The sequence below is a fragment of the Felis catus genome, chromosome B4 (genome assembly GCF_018350175.1).
Source record: "Felis catus isolate Fca126 chromosome B4, F.catus_Fca126_mat1.0, whole genome shotgun sequence".
Taxonomy (NCBI): domain Eukaryota; kingdom Metazoa; phylum Chordata; class Mammalia; order Carnivora; family Felidae; genus Felis; species Felis catus.
The window spans coordinates 85,015,926-85,034,739 of NC_058374.1; the positions used below are offsets into that span (position 1 = coordinate 85,015,926).

Below are 18,814 nucleotides of genomic sequence, written 5' to 3' on the forward strand. Positions count from 1 at the left end.
GTAAGTGCAAACTCACAAGATGTAAACTCAAGTCTGCCTTTAAAGGCAGTTTGTAAGCAAAGACTTCCAGTAGTTACTGTTTTAAAAGCCACTTTCAGTAAAGTACTACAAGTTACTTATGGAAAAGAGAACTACGGTATTATTATTTTACAGCTCAAACTACTCAATTTTTCACACACGAGATTCTTAAGGCAATACATTACAACCGAATAAAGTGAACAAACTACATACGCACGTACATTAGATTTTAACTCGCAAATTCAACAAAAGACACAAAACACAAAGTTTTCCTGAATGGTGCTCTCATCAATTAGTCCTAAGGCAAATGTTTACTATCTTAATTACCCGAGAAAGAGTTAAGATATGGGAAAGAATGATACGTACTCTCCTGTTTAGTTCTCAACTCTGAAACAGTCTACTTAAACGCTTTTATAATTGTGTAAAATTTAAGAAACGGTGATCTTATGCCTCCTGTTCCAAACACCAAGTAACAGAGAAGTAAAGCCCAATTCCACGTGTTTTTCTGCTCCTTTCAAAGGTGGAGCGAGGAGACCTCTAGAGCTTTAGGAACAAAAGAAACATTTATAATAAAGAATTTAGACCGCATGGCTTGGTGACAACTACAAAGTTGGTTAAAAGTCACACAAGTACAAGGATGACAGAACTGTCCAATGAGTGATCACAGTGGGGCTTCTGACAACAGACCTGGTGCTTATTTATACAAGTGGAACTTATTTTCACATATATTTAAGGAATGTGTACTTGTACTGAGACAATTTACTGCTGGCGGAAATGTAATTAAAGATTGTGCTAACCAAATAAACTGTAATTTGTTTTTAGTGTGCCACCAAATTATCTGCAAAACAAAATCCTAATTAGGTCAGCTACTTTTAAGACAATGTTTCAATAGATATCAAACCCCTTTTGGTTTAACTCAACTTCTAATCAAGACCAGTACAGTTATTTTTTTTTTAAGACATCCAAATTCACACCAAAAATATATATTGCACACTGGCATGACCCAATAGACTATTTGGCAATGAGAAACTACTAATATAAGTTTGGCGAATGATTCAAGCATTTCTAAACACACCCCAGGAAGGACTATTCATTTTCTTTTTCTCATCTCTCTATTATTCATACATGTTCACCTCCAGTCATTCAAATGTTCAGTTCCATATGTTGTCAATAGAGCCATTCACATTTCATGAATAAGGCAGCATGACCTCCACAAGAAGCAATTGAACAGAATTAGCCACAACTAATTGAAAGTCTTCCTGCTTGGGGTTAAAGCCCTTATCTCCTTTCAATTGTTAAAAAAAAAAAAAAAAAAAAAGACACTATTAAAACATCATAAGAGATTAAATCATCTAAACCTTTAATTCTACTTTTCTGTTAAAGTAAGGTTTATTAACACAAATAATGTGCTTTTGGGGCCAACAGTCCCACAATTCACAAATAAAGATTTTGATTAGCGCAATGATTTAAAAACACAATTTCTTAAACTACCAGACTAAACTTTCTACTACTATTACCAGGATGAAGGCAGAATTTGCGTTGCAATTCTGCTAGGCCCAAACCTAAGGATTAAGGATGGACTGTATTTCAACTTTTTTAGACAAGATAACTTTTTAATTTTTTTTTGAGAAACACAAGTTTTGATTATTTACATTTTACACAAGTCCGCCAATTTTAACAAAAGACTGGGGCCTGGAGAGCCTAAGGAGAGGACATTTGGAAAGAATCAGCCTTTCCAGCTAAACTACATTTTCTTCCTTGTTCTTCCACGCAGTTGGCAGTGATTTCAAGTTTTCAGACTTCACAGCTAGCTTCCAAAAACTTGCATAACAGCGTCCAGTCCTCTGTCCTAAACTGTTTGCTGAGAAGCTACAGAAATCACGCCCTTCGTTCTGAAAACTAGTTCCTTTCTTTCCGTATCTACTCATCAGTCTCGCCGACTTCTTACCGGAACCAGGATGCATTACAATTTGGTGGAGGCTTTACGGAATTTCTTATAGGCGAAATTAAGCACAGGGGAAGAACAACAAAAGGATGTCTACTACAGCTTGGACGGAACTCTGGCGAGGGGGACTTCTCAAAGGCTCACTCAGTTACTGGTTAGGAACAGTAAAGGGGGCCAGAACCAGTTAGAAACTGTAGTTGAGCCACAGGATCACACACTCAGGGAGAACTGCAAACGCCGGTAACACGTAGGTTGCCACCTCTCCTGTCCCGCCCTCGCAGGGGAGCGCAATGGAATCCCCTTGGCAGGCTCAAGGCTCAGGACCCAGGCTCTACCCTTTGGAGTTGTCAGCAGCTCCCTTCCCCCGCCCACCTGCAGCCAGGCACCGGGGTAGAGAGACTGAGGCCTCGACGGCTCCTTTTCTATCCCCACGGAGCGCCGCTCGAGGCCTGGGCCAAGAGCAACTGCTCCAGAAGGGCCAACTGAGCGCCGAGCCCCAGGCCCCTTGCGAATCTCGAGCGGCTCCCCCCAGTGCCCTCGAAAATACTTACAGCCGAGCGACCCACGGCGGGAGCGACTCGGGAAGGCGCGCCAGCCGCTGGCGACTGCAGTCCAGGAGGTCCCCGAGGCAGCGGCAGGGAGCGGGACACAGGCGCTCGGCGGCGACCCCAGAAGGCTGCCCGAGTGTCCCCGAGCCGCCGCGACCGCTGCCCTCGGCCGGGCCCAGCCACCCCAGCACCGCGCACAGCAGCAGTCCCAGCGCCACCGCCGGCGCGCAGAGCCTCGGCGCGCCCATCGCACTCTTGCAGCCTCTAGCTCGGCCCGGCGCTCCGCAGCCGGCGCGCGCTCGGGGCTTGGCACAAACTTGCAGCTGAGAGTGGCCGCCCGCGCTCGGGGCCGCGTGTGCGCGCCCTGTCCGGCGCTCCGCGGCAAACTCCTTTATTTTACGCCCCGCAGCGAATCCCTTGCATGCCCCGGAGCAGCGAGAGGAAAACCGGAGAGGACGGCCAGCTGCGACGGCCTTGCAGCCCCAGCAGCGTCGGCGCGCCGAAGCCCCTCTCGCCCGCAAAGAAACTTTTTGCCTCCTCCCCGCCGCGGTGCGTGAAGTCCCGGCGCGGTGGAGTCGGGAGGCGGGGCGTGCGGAGCCGTCGAGCGCCCATTGGCCGGCCAGGCCCAGTCGCCCCGAGTCCACGTGACAACAACAGGGCTCCAGCCCCGGGCGGGAGCGCGGGAGAAAGTGGAGCTGAGATTGTAGGAAATTTGGAGTTAGAGTTTCCAGCCTCTCCGGCCAGCAGTCTCCACTACGTCCTGGGAAACATATATCAAATGGAGTTGAAGAGAAAAAGGTAGTGTGCAAACAACTGAACACATCATTAGGCCAGCTCTCGGAGTTGGAGGTATTTTGGCAAACTTGAGAGGAGTAAAGTTAGTCCTGTTATCAGGAAAGTTTTCAATTCCAAATTTAAAAAAAATTAGAAATTATCCACAGATGTAACGATGGTTTCAGTAAAAATACGGTTCCTTTAACATTAATAATGGCTGATTTTTTCACACACATATGTCAGCTCTAAAGATAAAAATAATAAAATGTAAAAGTCATGTCATTGGAAACGGTATATGGCGTGGAAATAGCCAGCCTTAGTGCATTGGGTCGAGCTGGGGGGAAATTCTGGGAAATGACTTTCCAGTAAACTGTGATGGCAATCGTAGAGCGTATGCAATAGCTAGGAATAATAAAAATAGTCAACAGTCATTTCAAGGCAAAATGAAAACTAGGACCTTGGAGGAGGAGGTTAATATAGGCCCCATAGTCTGCCTGGGCTTTGAGTGATGACAAATTCTGATTGAGAATGCGATCAGGCTAAAAGTACTGGTATACCTGCTTAGCTAGGGGGTGTGGGGACGGGGGTTGGGGAGTGGGGTGGATTCAGGCATATAGGACTTCCCCAGTGAAGTCTGTGTCCTGACTTACTCCTGCAGGTGGTTGGGGCCACAGGATGTTGGAAACCTCAGAGATAATCTGTGAACATCCTCCTCCTCTAGGTGAGGATATATACCCAGAGAAGGTAACTAATCTGTTTGTGGTGAAAAAAGGAAGCTTATTTGAAACTTCAACTTCTGCGGTCGTTGTTTCTTGCAGGCCATCTGCCAAAGCATTCCTTAGGGACTGCTTAAACTGTTCATTATTGAGGAGTGGACGTAGTTTGTCCAGTGGAGACTTTAACTCCAATTCCAGTGCTCTTTGATTTCTACTGCAGCAAACCACCTGTTAATAAGCACTCCCATTCTTGGGGGAGAGTAAACACTCACTTTGAAGTTGAAGAACACTTTAGATATGATATCCCATCCTCTTCCTTTCACTACTGTTAGTGTCAACTCCACCACTTTTTTGGATGATGTACAATTAAGAAATATTTATAACGATGTCATCTCGGTTTTGAATGATCGCTCTGCCTGCTTGGAGTGGTCAAGAAACACCACAGTCGTGCTGTGTTCAGCTCAGTCTCCCCCATCTATTTCATGTAAGGAAAATCAAGCTTAGTGCTTTGGAGTTTTTAGAAAGAAGTATGCCATTATACATGTGCCTTTATGTATAAGCGTGGTGGCTTGCTGATTGACCTATCACCGATGTGATGGAAGCAGTCAGAAATTGGCTACCATTTGGGGGAAGTTTGGCTCATTTTCTTTGTTTTCTACTCTCCTTATTTCATTTTCTGTTCATTTCACTTACACCTATGTGCTGACATTTACCATATCCATATTTCCAGCCCACATCTTTCTCTTAACTCGAGACTTACATATTCAACCACTCTTAGGTATTCTCAAACTGGACGTTCAAATGTAACATGTTTAAGATTAAATTTCATCACCCCTGAACCTTACTCCTTTTCTTCATGAGTTGGACATCTCAAGGAATGATGAAACCTCCCTCTTTCCAGATGGCTACAACTCCAGAAACCTCATTCACCCTTAATAGTCCTCATTCTCACCACCACCTCTGCATTTGATCAATTAGCAAGTCCTGATGAAGCTAGCAACTAAATGTATATCTCCTCTCCATCTCCAGAGGTGTTATGCAAACTCAGACCACCATCAGCTCTTGCTTGGATTACCGCTATAGCCTCCTTCCTATCTGGCATTCCAGTCCTTTCTCCACAGTGCACTCAAGTGATAAGCCGAAAGATCATATCTGAGCCTGTGATTCCAATGCCTAATTCCTACTGTCCTCAGAGTAAAGTTTAAATTCTCTAGCATAATATAGTCTCTTTTTGTATTTGGCCTCTACTCACCTCTTTAACTCATTTAATCGTGTTCATTTTAGTCCAGGAACTACTGGCAATTCTCTTCCCACGCTGTGCTCTTTGCCTTGTCCCTCCTTCGTACCCTGGGGCCTCTGTCCCTCTTCTGTCTGGTTGGTTTGCACTTCAACTTAAGCACCCTTCTTTTGGAGAAGGCTTCCTTGAGTCCTATCCCTCCACTTCCAGCATATCCTTCCACTTCCAGCATATCCTTCCAGCATATCCACTCTTCACTGGAATGTAATTGGCCATTTTTACTTTGCTATTTCCTAGGTAATGCTTAGAATTTTCCATATAATCATTTTTCCTGTACATTCTTCAAGGGTTTTACCAGATATATGTCAATTAAATTACTTAAAATTTCAGTATTTTAGTTTCTTCATCTGTGAGTTGGGAATATATATATTTTTAAATTTGACTTCCAGTATCAGTTCACTGTATTGGCTGTCACCCTCTATTCCCTCTGTATTATTTAAGGACTAATAGCCATGACTAGCTGAAATCTAGAGGCTACCAGCCCCTCCCTAGTACACCCTTTGCATGTTTGCTCCTACCAGTAGGATCCATAGTAGCTCCAGACTTGTTTATATCTATAATTACACAATCGAATTAAATATTATGTTAACCAAATAAATTTGAGTGCAATCAAAAAGTAGCTTTATTCCTTATAATGAATAATGATTTGGATATCTAATGAAGAATTTGAAACTGGAGAAGTTTCTTAAAAGGTAATCGCTAAAACACAATGCCATCAGATTAGATATGGGCAAGACAATTGAATAACTGGGGAGAAATTATAGATTAGAAGATTTCTTCACACAGATTGCTTTGTAAGCATCTTTAAGTTCTTAGTTCACTTCAAAGTAATTGTAATTGGGAATCAATCAGCAGAGGATGTTTTATGGATGTGGCTTATGCTTGCTCAGAACTTCACATGGTCTTTGAGCAAACTGTGAAGACATGGAAAGGTTTTAGCATACATTAAATATGGCTATTCTCCATCTCAATATGACCTCAACTATTCAGTCAATAGAAAGAGGAACTAGTTCTACATGGGAACTTTAAATCACCGTCATATTTTCAGAGACTTCTCAAACCCTTTATGAACCACAGGACTGAACTTCCATGGGGTTTCTGCTGAATGAGAATGTTCCTCACAGCCCTGTGCAGCTTCTTTTGTAAGTATGCAGACAATAGGAATGGAGGCAGAGTGCCAGGAAACATGGTCTGTAATAGAGGAGGAAAAGGAACGTAAAACTTTGTTTAATCTTCCCAAATTCATCAGTGAATAACAGTGATTCAGAAACCATCTTAATGTGTCATTGAATTCTCTGATCGTCTCATGACGTAGTTTATCTGTACACACACATATACAAATACAGTAGTATCACATGTTGATTCTCCATTCTTGTGGCTAATCTCTCATAAAAACAGATCTAGTATGAAGTAGCCAGATTCATTTTGAATGGAGGTCTTTTAACATTTGAATTAAGATGAGATCAAGTGTTGGATTTCTGTACTCCTTCAGAAGTTTACACTGGTTAACTGGGTAGTTGAAAATTGACTCTATTGGAAATGACCTAAATCACACCAGACAGTTTCTCATTTATAACTTTGTCCTGGTGAATGGCAATTCCCATCCGTTTTTAAAACAGCCTCCAGCTGCCCATTTTGTGGTTAGTATAACCCGGCCCCAGTTCTCTTTTCAGTTTTCCTGTTTTTTTTCTTTCTTTCTTTTCTCCTTCTGGCAAGTGTGAGACTTTCTTATCTTGAGTGTTGGCAAGGGCAATGACTCACCGATAAAAAGTAATAGAGGTGCTAAGCTGTCAGTTTTAACATCCCAGGGCAAGAATGAAAGCTAAACACTCAGTACTTGCTTTATCATGACAATGAATGGCACAGTTTGTGTAAGTGTGAACTGTGAAAAGGAAAAAGAGATAAGGCAAAGGAGGAAGAAAAGCACAAAAATCCCCAGATAATGATGCCAAAAGCAAATGTTGCTGTACTCTGTAACCTAACCATATCTTTTCCCATTCATTAAGGCATTTTAGAAGAAATAGATAACCCCCCTTTCTCACAAAAAAGTGCAATGTTTTACTTAGAGAACAGAAGACTAGAGTCTTAACTTTATAAAAGCTCTGCTATGAACATGTCTTAACTCTTCAGGAAATATTTAGAAAAATGAAGATAGCCACCCATCTGTTTCTCTCAAGCTGGCCAACCATGCGATATTACTGTAATTGAAAACAAACAATGTTATCTGAACATTCTGTTCATCCAACCCCAGATTCCACATATGCTGTCTTTTATTTTACCCATTTCTCTGGTCACCCACTAGGAATAATATGTGCTCTGAGGAAAATTCATATCGTGGACAGAACTGGATACCCTGGAAATCACTTAGGTGTAGCGTGGAGCCATTGGGAGCTGGGAACCTTGAGGTAGGGGTGGGGAATGCGTGAAGGCTCAGGGCTGTGATCTCCCCTAGATTCTCCTCAGTGGTGTGTCCTTTCCCAGCAACAGATCCTTTCAGTGGTCTCCAGTTTCTCCATTTTTTAAGGGACTTCCAGATAGGTTCTCTTCTTTCAATGTCTGTTCTCTTCTTTTTCTGTAGCCGGCAGTAATACTAACTCCATGGGGAATCTCGATGCATAAAAAATAACCCACCCTGTCAGAAATGCAGAATTCCAAACGCTTGAGAAATTGTTATAGAGGATGCAAGGTAGTCTGATAGGGAGATCATACACGCGGAAGCTTCGGCGTACCCTACCTCATCACATTGGCCTGTAAAACAGGTGAAGAATGACACATTTGCTGTACGGTACTATTGTGTTACTACAAAGTCCTTCATAGATTCTAGTTCCTGTGATTTAACTCCCAAGTTGCTATTTTCTAATGATATTTCAGGGAAATAAAGTGAATTCACTATAGAAACATTCTCCTGCTGGGGTTTTTGACAATGGACTGTTGGAATTAAGGAAACCCTCAACTATTTGTCCTGAGAAAAGTAATATTTAACTTTAAGACAGAGAACAACGACAAAAACATTTTATAACCTTAATAGAAGATCCGTAATCTATGTGTATGACAGCATATTATACATACCCTGAGATTTTTAATAGGTCTTTTATTATGGCATATCAAAAAGTTACTGCATGACTCAATTTGTTATGATTTATCTTGTGAGGTCAAAGAGAATCATTAGGTATATTTACTAAAAAGATTCATATATACCTCCTGGAAACTTTTCTGTAGAATATTTTTCTTCTACTTCTTGCGTGAACAGTTGGCATATACACTATTCTAAGAATTAATATGCATTTCCAAAACATGAGAGCACTCATAAATGAGTTACTTATTGCTTTTATTTATGGTTTCATCCTCTTACACATTTGTTGTTTACTCAAGTCTATCAAATTATTAAGGTGAGTGTGCCATGAACATTCTCAAAAATCAAATCCCCTACATTATTAAAAACTCTGTTTCGGGGTGCCTGGGTGGCTCAGTTGGTTAAGCAGCCGACTTCGGCTCAGGTCATGATCTCGCGGTCCATGAGTTCGAGCCCCGCGTCAGGCTCTGTGCTGACAGCTCAGAGCCTGGAGCCTGTTTCAGATTCTGTGTCTCCCTCTCTCTGACCCTCCCCGTTCATGCTTTGTCTCTCTCTGTCTCAAAAATAAAAACGTTAAAAAAAAAACTCTGTTTCTATTCTTTAAGGATCCCTATCAAGCTACAGTGTTTACTGTATCATCACTCATAAGTATTTCAAATAGAGAATGAAGAAGAATTTTGGTTGTATGGGGTCGGTTTCAACACGGCATCATGCTCCTGTCATAGTAAAGACAGAACAAGTACTTTCCTGCTAAAATCTTAAGTTTTTAGCCCAAAGCTTTACACATTTCTGTTGTTTATACATACATAAAGAAAGATTCCCTCAGAAACATTGACATGGAGCTTGAAGACGCTTTCAAGGGCACCTTGCTTATTGGCTTGCCCCGGGCACAACCATGTCTGCGGCAGGCAGCCTCCTCCACTCCCATGGCAATTATTTCAGACTTGAACACCTTTTTCAGTCAGAGCCTTCATCTTTAAAGCCCACACAAATAAATTCCTCCTGGTCTCTTGCTGTCATTTGAGCTTTTCTGTTTCTTCTGGGCAAAATAGAAGCTATTCCCAGAAATATTCCTTAGTTTTCCTCTTTGCACATTAAATAATTACAATTCTTTCTAACTCTTTCTCACAAGCAGTACCCTTCCTCTATCTAACACCCTCATGAGGATCAAAAATGTCTGTTTTTTGGTTGCCTTGCGTAGGTGAGTATGGCAAAATAGAAGTAAGAGACTCCTGAGACTCCATAAGTGAGGCTATTCAACCTTTGTCAAGCTTTCGCTATTCTTCCAATTTTCTAAACATTTACTGTGTATTAACTCATTTATTACTTACCACCACCATGTGTGATGTCATCCCCATGTGGCAGATAAGGAAACTGAGGTATGGAGATGCTAAGGAATTTGCCTATGTCGGAATTGGGATTCCAACCCAGTTAATCTTAGCTCCACAGTGTACTATCCTAACCACTATGCTACACTGCTTTCCACTAGAGTCAGAAGAAGCAAGTTTCCGAAATGCTCCAGAGAAGGGGTTTCCAACTGGTAGACTGGGATCAAGATGGGAAGCATGCCTGGCATTTGCCTGGTAATCCTTGAGGATGCTTGACTGCAGTCATTGTTTCTCCTTTCCTTCCCTCCTTCTTCCTTGCTTTCTTCATTGATCCAAGTTTAGGGGGAAAATTGTCTTATGCAGATGTATGAATAAGTCACCTCATATTCTGATCATAAAGGTTAATATCCCTACCCTAGTTTCAGAGTAGTCCTTCAAATGTAACCATTACAGATTAACCATATGTGCTCAGGCAGGACTGTCCCCCTAAAGTTCTCTGCAATGTCACTACCCCCTCACCTCCAGGAGTGTTGCATCAGGTGTCATTGGCATTTTAGAGTCAGTGTTGTAGGAAAGTACTTATGACTTGTAGGAGAACCTAGGTGGTTGGTAATCAGAAGAAGGAAAAAATGTGGAAGGGGAGACAGGTTTGGCTTTCTTTACAATTTTGTCTAGGGCTGCACCTAATTAGGGGAGCCATGAATGGGATACATTTGTCCAAGAAGCCCAGAGAAAGGAAATATTAATACTAGAGATTATATTTCAGCTGTTGAGATGGTTTTCATGTGGTAGCAGAATTTTCTTTTAGCTTTTGGTTTATTAGCTAATGCTCATTTTTATGCTTTTCTACCTCTTATACAGGAGAATTGTTCTTAATGTGTCCCCCAAATTGGCTGATTTTGAATTCTAGTTTCCCAAGCAGTTTTGTTTTAAAGGCTGCCCTTTAAGTCCGTTGTCCCAGGAACATCTCAGAGGCTATAGGGGACTGTGCTCAAGTTCTCACAGTCTTTCTCACATTCAGAGATACAACTCAAGTTATGAGATAGTAATTCTTATTATCTTCATTTACACTTATTAAGCCATCTATCACCATGACGAATAGTTTCTATTATGAGTAATAGAGTAGACAACGTGAAAATGAACTTACTGGAGTTTTGATTAAAAATCTATATTTTTCTAATATTGTAAGCAAGAGTGCTAGCGACACAAGTTCCCCTGGGTTAAAAATTGTGAATTCATTTTTTAATTTTTATTATCATCTAATATTAAGAGCTCTCATCTACAATTTTATGAGTTTGTACACAAAACTAATTCATATAAAAGTATATTGATTTTTTCCAGGTATTTCTTAAATATGTTAGGAAAGTAAAACTTATTTCAACAGTTTTTCCGAGAATATTAAATCATTTAATGCAGTGGTAAAATTTGGAAAAGCCAAGACCTATCTTAAAAACAGGAATTTGGATATAATCTTTATTTCAGCTAATGAGAGTATACCATAGGAAGTTAATGAAAGCATGAATAATTAATTACAGTAAATGCCGATGGATCTGTCCCAAAAGGATTCATAGCATTAGAAGCTGATGAGCATTTTCCTGAAGTTTGTGATTATTCATTGAAATTGATATGCTTGTAAAGGGAACAATAAAATGTACTATATTTTTTTCCTTGTAACTTTGGATCTTTTCCTATAGTTTTAATGAGAGTACATGCTAAATGTCTCAAGGTGAGGGTAGAATTCTCCATCTTGTTAGTAATTATACTTGACTTCTTGTGATCCAATACAAGGATGTTGGAAACAAAATTATGCATAATTTGAACATACTGATTGCAGTCACAAAAGCTCTTTCTAAAATTTTTGCCATAGGCAAAAAAAAAAAAAAATTAAATCAGCTTTTATAAAATCACTCAAATGTAGCATGCTTGCTTCCATTAAAAATAACTAAATTATCCTAAGGCAATCCATATTTGGTAACTACAGTTACTTCTTTAAGATGTGTTTTATGTGTGACTAGATCTGAAATTAAGAGCAATCTGTTTCTTAAAACTGATATGTAAAAAAAAATAAAGGGTTTAGGTCAGAGAATCTTTAAAATATCTCGTATTTTTGTCATCCTTTGTTCTAAAACTTTATACTGAATATGGTTCCTCTGTGTACTATTAGAAGGCACAGGATAAAACAAAAGTACTGATAGATGGTAGTGTTTCTCCAAGGGTGATCATTATAACTTTAGCATCAGACCCAGGGAAGGAGGCTCAATAAACAAAAAGACTATTTGGCCCTTTTCTCAACTTAACTGAATCAGAAATTCTATCGATGGGTTCTGGGGATCTACATTTTAACACACCCTCCAAAGTTTTGGAATCTGCAAGTTGCTACTCTGGAATTGTGGGGGACCAATTCTCCTATTACCATGTAGCCTTTTTAGAGTTTCATTACATGGGTGATGAAACCCTTACCATGAATTCATGAAACTCCTCTCTCTTTCTACCCTGTTCTGTCAAATACATAATTGAAACTTACGGAGTATGGAAAAGGATACCATGATTCTATCTTGAATAATCATGGTTGCCTAGGACCACTATGGAAATTTGGCAAAAAAGAGGCATACTTTCCCATATGTTTACATGGACAAGGATACATTCTATGGTGCCAAGCAATAGATCTTTGTATGCTATGTAATGATACATAATATGCTGCTGTACAGACCAATTTGTACAATCAGCTAACACTGAAATATCATGTATCTCAACAGGCCACACTATTCAGTGATCTATTTATGCTAAAGGCTAAAGAAGAAGGACTTAAATAAAAGTTATGGAAAATCTAGAGATCAGGAACTTCCTGAGTATATTTCTGTAACAACACTTGTCAGGTGTGTGTGTGTGTGTGTGTGTGTGTGTCTTCCTTATGATGTGAGCTCCTTGCATCTTGGAAGCCAGGAACTGTCTTACTCATTTGATTTGTGATTTGATCTGCCATTTCAGCTAGTGGCACCTGGTTCTTCTCCGCTCTTCTCTTTCTCTCACAGTTTACAACTCCCCTCCCACATCAGCGAGTCCTGTCAATTCTATTTTCAAAATATATGACGATTCTCACCAGTTTCCACACCTCTATTCCCATGACCCAGTTCTAGCTATCATTGTCTTCCTCCTGGATTAGTAGGAAAACCTCTTACCCAATCTCTGATGCCACTCTTGAATTCCTATAATCAGTTCTCCACAAAACAGTTCAGACCTTCTTAAACATAAACCAGACTCCTCTACAGACCCCTCTACTCTGCCCAATTCATAGATTCTCTCACACTTGAAATTAAATCCGAAGTTTTCACCTTGGTGTGGTCTGCAAGGCCCCATAGGAGCTGCTTTCTTCCCCAACCTTATCTCCCACTCCTCTGCTCTGATTTGTACCACTCTCCCTCTGGCAACACCATACTTGGTCTCACTCTTATTTCTGGAACGTACCAAGGTTATTCTCACCTGAGGACAGTTTCAATTGCTGTTAATTCAGTCAGGCCTAGACTGTGCTTCCTTGATCACCCCCTAGTTCATTCTCTCCTCATTAAGGTCTCTGCTCAAATTTCACCTCCCAGAGAAACTTCCTTCCACAGCTTCAAAATAACCTCCCTCTCCTCCCTCCCTGTCCCTAGACAAGCTCTAGTTCTTGGCCTGTTATTTTATTTCCTTGTATTATCACTACATGAAATTACATTATATGTGTTTTTTTTCTTTTCTTTCTTTCTTCCTTTCTCCTTCCTCCTTCCCTCTCTTTCTTTTTTCTTCCCTCCTTTCCTTTCTTCCCTCCTTTTCTTTCTTTCTTTCTTTCTTTCTTTCTTTCTTTCTTTCTTTCTTTCTTTCTTTCTTTCTTTCTTTCTTTCTTTCTTTCTTTCTTTCTTTCTTTCTTTCTTTTTCTTTCATGTTTTTCATCAGAAGGTAAGCCCCTTGGCCAAGTGGGAACTTGGTCCTGCTTACCACTGAAACTCCATGCCTAGAATATGTCTGGCATGGCATAGTAATCAGTGAAACATCATTAAATGTCTGTATCCCCAGAGCAATTACATAATCAGAGGTTTATACATGGGGCTAAATGTCTCACAGAATGGCTATTAGAAGCTTTGTGTTTCCAGTTACAAATATTCACCTTAAACAGAATGTGCCCCTTGCAGGTAAGTGCTCTTACCTGGTCCTACCTCTGCTTCCTTGATCATATTTTCCATCAGAACAGATTTGTTTTCTCATGTTTGGATGAATGAAAGTCAAGTAGAAGCAAGTTCTTATTAAATAAAAAGCAATTTGGGCTAGTTTGAAGCCTATAAAATAATCATAAAATTAATTTTGCCCAACAGAAGGATATAGGGTGGCATCCAAATTTTCATGAAGCGAGACAGTATCAGAAATAAGACAATAGAGACTTAGTAATGGGCCTTTTTCACTTGTTTCTCTCTCTCTATGTCACTGAGAACCTAAATACCCTGTATAATAACCCACCTGTTATTGGTATCCTTTCCGTTACAATTTCAGATTCCTCCTCAGATTCTGGGGGGATACCAATTTAGGTTTTAGGCACTAATTGCCTCACTGTCACACTTCTTTATGGAAATGTGTCTTTATGGGACATTTTAAAACCTGCATAAATGAAAAGCTGAAGAATCCCAGCCAGTACAGTGGTCTTGTAGAAAGGTGTCTACCTAGTCATACCTTAAAAAAATACCTTAAAAATATCATCTGCTATTATAGGAGCAGAAGTATGGCTTCTGACAACATTATCCAGAGTGGGAAATAATGGTAATGATTAATGCAAGTGCAATAATAAAATGGCTCCATGTTGCAGTCCCCCTCCCCCTTAGAATTCAGTTAGAGGATAATTTCACACTGGTAGACAACTGCTTCCCACATGTGAATTACAGTTCAACTAGACCAATGATGTCATTGACATGGAATAAAGAGTGCTGTGATTTTTAGTGATAGCTATTTCACCACAGCTGTGAGCAATGTGTTCCATAAAGACTGGTATAATTCTCCCAGGAGCCACGTTAAAACCTCACTCTTGCCACTCTTTAGTAAAATATAATGATTAAAAATGGATGCTAAAGACATTTACCCACAAGGTCAGTATTTTATGTATTTCCTAGTTTAAAAAAAGTTTCTGATATTATTATATATATGATACATTAGGCTGGTGTCCAGTATGTGCTTTATTATTAAGCAAGTCTGCAAATTCAAATAAGAAGGTGATCAAATACAATAAGGGTGATTTTCTGGTTTGAAATAAAAGTATAAGCACATGGTGCCTTTGAACTTTAAATATTTGAAGAAAAATAGCCTGGGTCAAAGGTAGAGCCAGATTTTTTTTTTTTTCTTTCAAAGCTTTAAGATTGCCTACTCTTATTTTGGTTGGATTAAAGCAAATCGTTAGCATTACTATAACCCGGGTCAGAGCTGGCCTTGGGGGGATGGCTGTGTGCCCAGCAGACCCGTTCTGAGGGAAAACGGCCATGGTGGCCTCTCCACAGGTGTCCTCCATGGGGCACAGTTTTCTCCTTGTGGGGTCTCAAGGATTCACCATTGAATTTTCATTGAAGAGACAGATTTCCCAAAATGGGAAAAGGAAAACAACACCCAGCAACTGAATATATATTAAGTAGCTGTTTTTAGCATAAAGAAAGTGAAGTCATTCCGTGTGTTTAGTCCTTCACCTGTACACGCCACATCTGATGTGATATGACTGAGCAGATTGCAGACTTTGCCCGAGACATCTGTCTGTCCAGGTCCTAGTTGGCCACATTTTGCAGAAAGACCATTTATTCAGGTCATTGCAGAAATAAAGCCTCCTGGGTTGGGTTTATTATAGAGGGAAGGATGGTTATCCAGGAAGGTTGAAGGCTCAATAGTGAATGTGGAAAATGCCTTTGCTGTGTTCTGAGCTTATATATTCATGAGCTCTGAGAATGCGTAAATTATTTCTAAAGTATTTATCATGATATCCCCTGAATTTAGACAAGTGCCTAGCACCTAGCATGTTTTATATGCTGAAAAGGGTTGTGTGTATGTGTGTGGGTTGAGATGGATAAAAGGAAAAAGGAAGAGATAAAGTGGGAAAATGAAAACGATGCTGAGTATCAGTTCTAAAAAGTGGTATGTGGCCATTTTCAGAGAACTACATGGATCCCTGAACTGGAAGAATAGGCTGGTGAACAGAGGACAGATCGATGTGAGTTTTCAAGACTAGGGCGGTGCACTCTGCAAGGTAAGGATATTGAATGCTCCTCCCAGTTTGGAAACAGGGCTGGCCTGACAGTTGACAGAAACGGTCCGTGACAGGGACAATGGACGCAACAGACACCTTTGCTCCTGTGGTAAGTCCTGCTCAGTAACACCTGCCTCGCTGCCCAGTGCATTTTTTCCTTGTGGTATCCCCTCCTACTTTCCCCACTAGAGTGCACATAAATCTTAAGAACACCATGGATTGGCCTCTAGGACTGGGATATGTAGAGTGGTTTCCAAAGACACTTAATTTGCAATCAGGAAGTAACTCAGACATCAAGCTATTTTGGCTTAATTAAGAAAAAAAGATCTCTGACAGCTACAAGTGGAAAGTTCTTGGGATGGGACAGCTTTTAATAGCTCCAGACTTGGCAACCTTCAAAAGAAGTGCTGCCAGGTCTTAATTTTAAAACTAAGCCTATATTTATGCAACATTTAAACAACTGGTTAATTTAGTGAACTATCGCCACAATTTGATTTGACGACTTGTAGATGAACAGACCTTAGATTAACTATTTCACCTTCCAATCACTTGTCAAGATGTTGCAAAAGGAAGCTGATTTCTGTTTCACACAACTGAGATTTATGGTATCATTAAAGAGCCAAGGTTCAATGACTTTAAACTGTGCTTGAATAATGACATAAAACACTGTGTTACATTAATAATGGTGGGGATATGAAGATTTGCTTTTAAACTTAGTGTGACGTTTTGGCTTTTACTTCAGTGACATATTTATCAAAGATAAGTCTGTGCTGAGTGTTCAAATGTGCTTTTAACCAAGCTTTTATCTTAGAAAACTACAGCAGTCTTTTTATTTTGCATTTTATGATGTTAATCTCTTTCCTCCGATTTACCCTATACTGTTAAGGAAATCTTAAATATTATTTCATAGTGTAATTTTTCTCCTTAAAAACTTTAATGCTGTATATATGTACAGATATTATCATACATATATCTAATTGGACATATGAAAAATAATAAAATTATGGATAGATATACACAAAGATAATGGATATGGAAGATTTAATTGCATCTTAAAATTCTTGTTTCTTATCTGTGTTGTCCTATTTTCTGCAAGGGGCATATCTTGCCTATGTAAAAATGTTTTTAATTTCTTTTTATTTTTAAAAACTTCCATAAGGCCCACTGCCTTGGTTAAAAAAGAAACAGGAAAAGTAAAAAAAGTAGAAAAAGTAGAAAGCACATAAGAGTACAGAAAAAATCCAAACATGGTAGTAATCATATCATAATCAATGTAAACAAGTTAAATTCTTCAGTTAAAAACAATCTCAAATTGAATTTTAAAACAAATACAAAAATCAGCCATATTCAGTTCATGGGAGATACACTTAAAACATTCAGATAAAGGTTTAAAGTCAAGGGACAGAAAAAGTTCGTTTACCTCTCAGTGGTAAACTAAACAAATTGGTGTAGTTATTTTATTGTCAGAAAAAGGAAACTTAAAGTCAAGAAGCATTCCTAGAGATGAATACTTCAAATCACCTCTCAGATATGAGTTCTATATTTTTTGAAGTTTATTTATTTTGAGAGAGAGACAGAACACATGAGCAGGAGAGAGGCAGAGAGAGAGGGAGAGAGAAAGAATCCCAACCAGGCTTCGCACTGCCAGTGCAGAGCCCAATATGGGTCTCGGACCCATGAAATGTGAGATCATGACCTGAGCCAAAGTCAAGAGCTCGACCCTTAACTGACTGAGCCACCCAGGTGCCCCAAGAGTTCTATTCCTTTTAAAGTAGTCTTCATGCCCAATGTGGGGCTCAAACTCACGACCTCAAGATCAAGAGTTGCATGCTCTACCAGCTAAGTTAGCCAGGTGCCCCTAACAGTTTTATTTTTATATGCACCTAATAATATAGTCTCCATTTGCACTAGAAGTTTTTATAATATGTATCTCAGTAGTAGATCAAAGCAGACAAAAACCATCAGCAAAGCTATGTAAGATTGAAGCGTACAGTTAACAAGTTTGATCTGTTTAACATTCAGAGAACGTTACACTTTACAGTTGGAAAATAAACATTGATATCATACAACTCATATTTCCTAAATCCAATGAAGTTAGAAATTGGTAGCAATTATGAATCTAGGGAGAAAAAAAACATACTGAAACACTTAATACTTTTTCAAAGAACCAATAGATTTCTAAAATTCATAATCAAAATTATAAATATTTAGAACTAATTGGTAACAAAAATATTATATAATAAAAATTTGGGGTAGAAACTAAAGTAAGTTTTGGTATAGGTTTTATAGCCGTAAGTACTTACATTAGAGGTAGGCTCAAAATTAACGATCTAGGGGTGCCTGGGTGGCGCAGTCGGTTAAGCGTCTGACTTCAGCCAGGTCACGATCTCGCGGGCCGTGAGTTCGAGCCCCACGTCGGGCTCTGGGCTGATGGCTCAGAGCCTGGAGCCTGTTTCCGATTCTGTGTCTCCCTCTCTCTCTGCCCCTCCCCCGTTCATGCTCTGTCTCTCTCTGTCCCAAAAATAAATAAACGTTGAAAAAAAATTTTTTTAATTAACGATCTAGTAATACAAGATGGTTTAATATTAGAAAATAAATCAATGTAATTTACTACATTAGTAGATTAAAAGAGAAAAAGTGTTTAATTATATGAATAAAGACAGTAAAAAAATTTGACAAAATTCAACATTCATTCATGATCATAGGTCTTAGCAAACTAGGAGTTTGGAGCTTCCGTAACCTGAAAAATGTCATATACAGAAGTGTACAGAAAATGTCATATTCCATGTCAACTATAAGAAGCATTATTTTTATAATTCAGAACAAGCCAAAGATGCCTACTCTCATTGCTTCTAACCAATGTTAAAC

The 18,814-nt window shown here is 39.6% G+C and overlaps 1 protein-coding gene and 1 long non-coding RNA gene across 3 annotated transcripts in view; one reads left to right on the forward strand and one right to left on the reverse strand.

Moving 5' to 3' along the window:
* LRIG3 (leucine rich repeats and immunoglobulin like domains 3) overlaps positions 1–3,065 on the reverse strand; it is a 53,348-nt gene extending 50,283 nt beyond the window's left edge. The window contains exon 1 of one of the 2 annotated variants that reach the window (XM_023257178.2): positions 2,515–3,065. In XM_023257178.2, the coding sequence (XP_023112946.2) occupies positions 2,515–2,759 (245 nt within the window). In that variant the 5' untranslated portion in view covers positions 2,760–3,065. The remainder of the gene's footprint in view (positions 1–2,514) is intronic. The other variant, XM_023257177.2, reaches the window with a different exon arrangement.
* A 1-nt stretch (position 3,066) lies between these two features.
* LOC111561379 lies at positions 3,067–18,325 on the forward strand. Its single transcript, XR_006600815.1, has 3 exons — positions 3,067–3,309; positions 3,944–4,029; positions 15,853–18,325. It is a non-coding gene; the product is annotated as an uncharacterized LOC111561379 (long non-coding RNA).
* Positions 18,326–18,814: the final 489 nt, after the last annotated feature.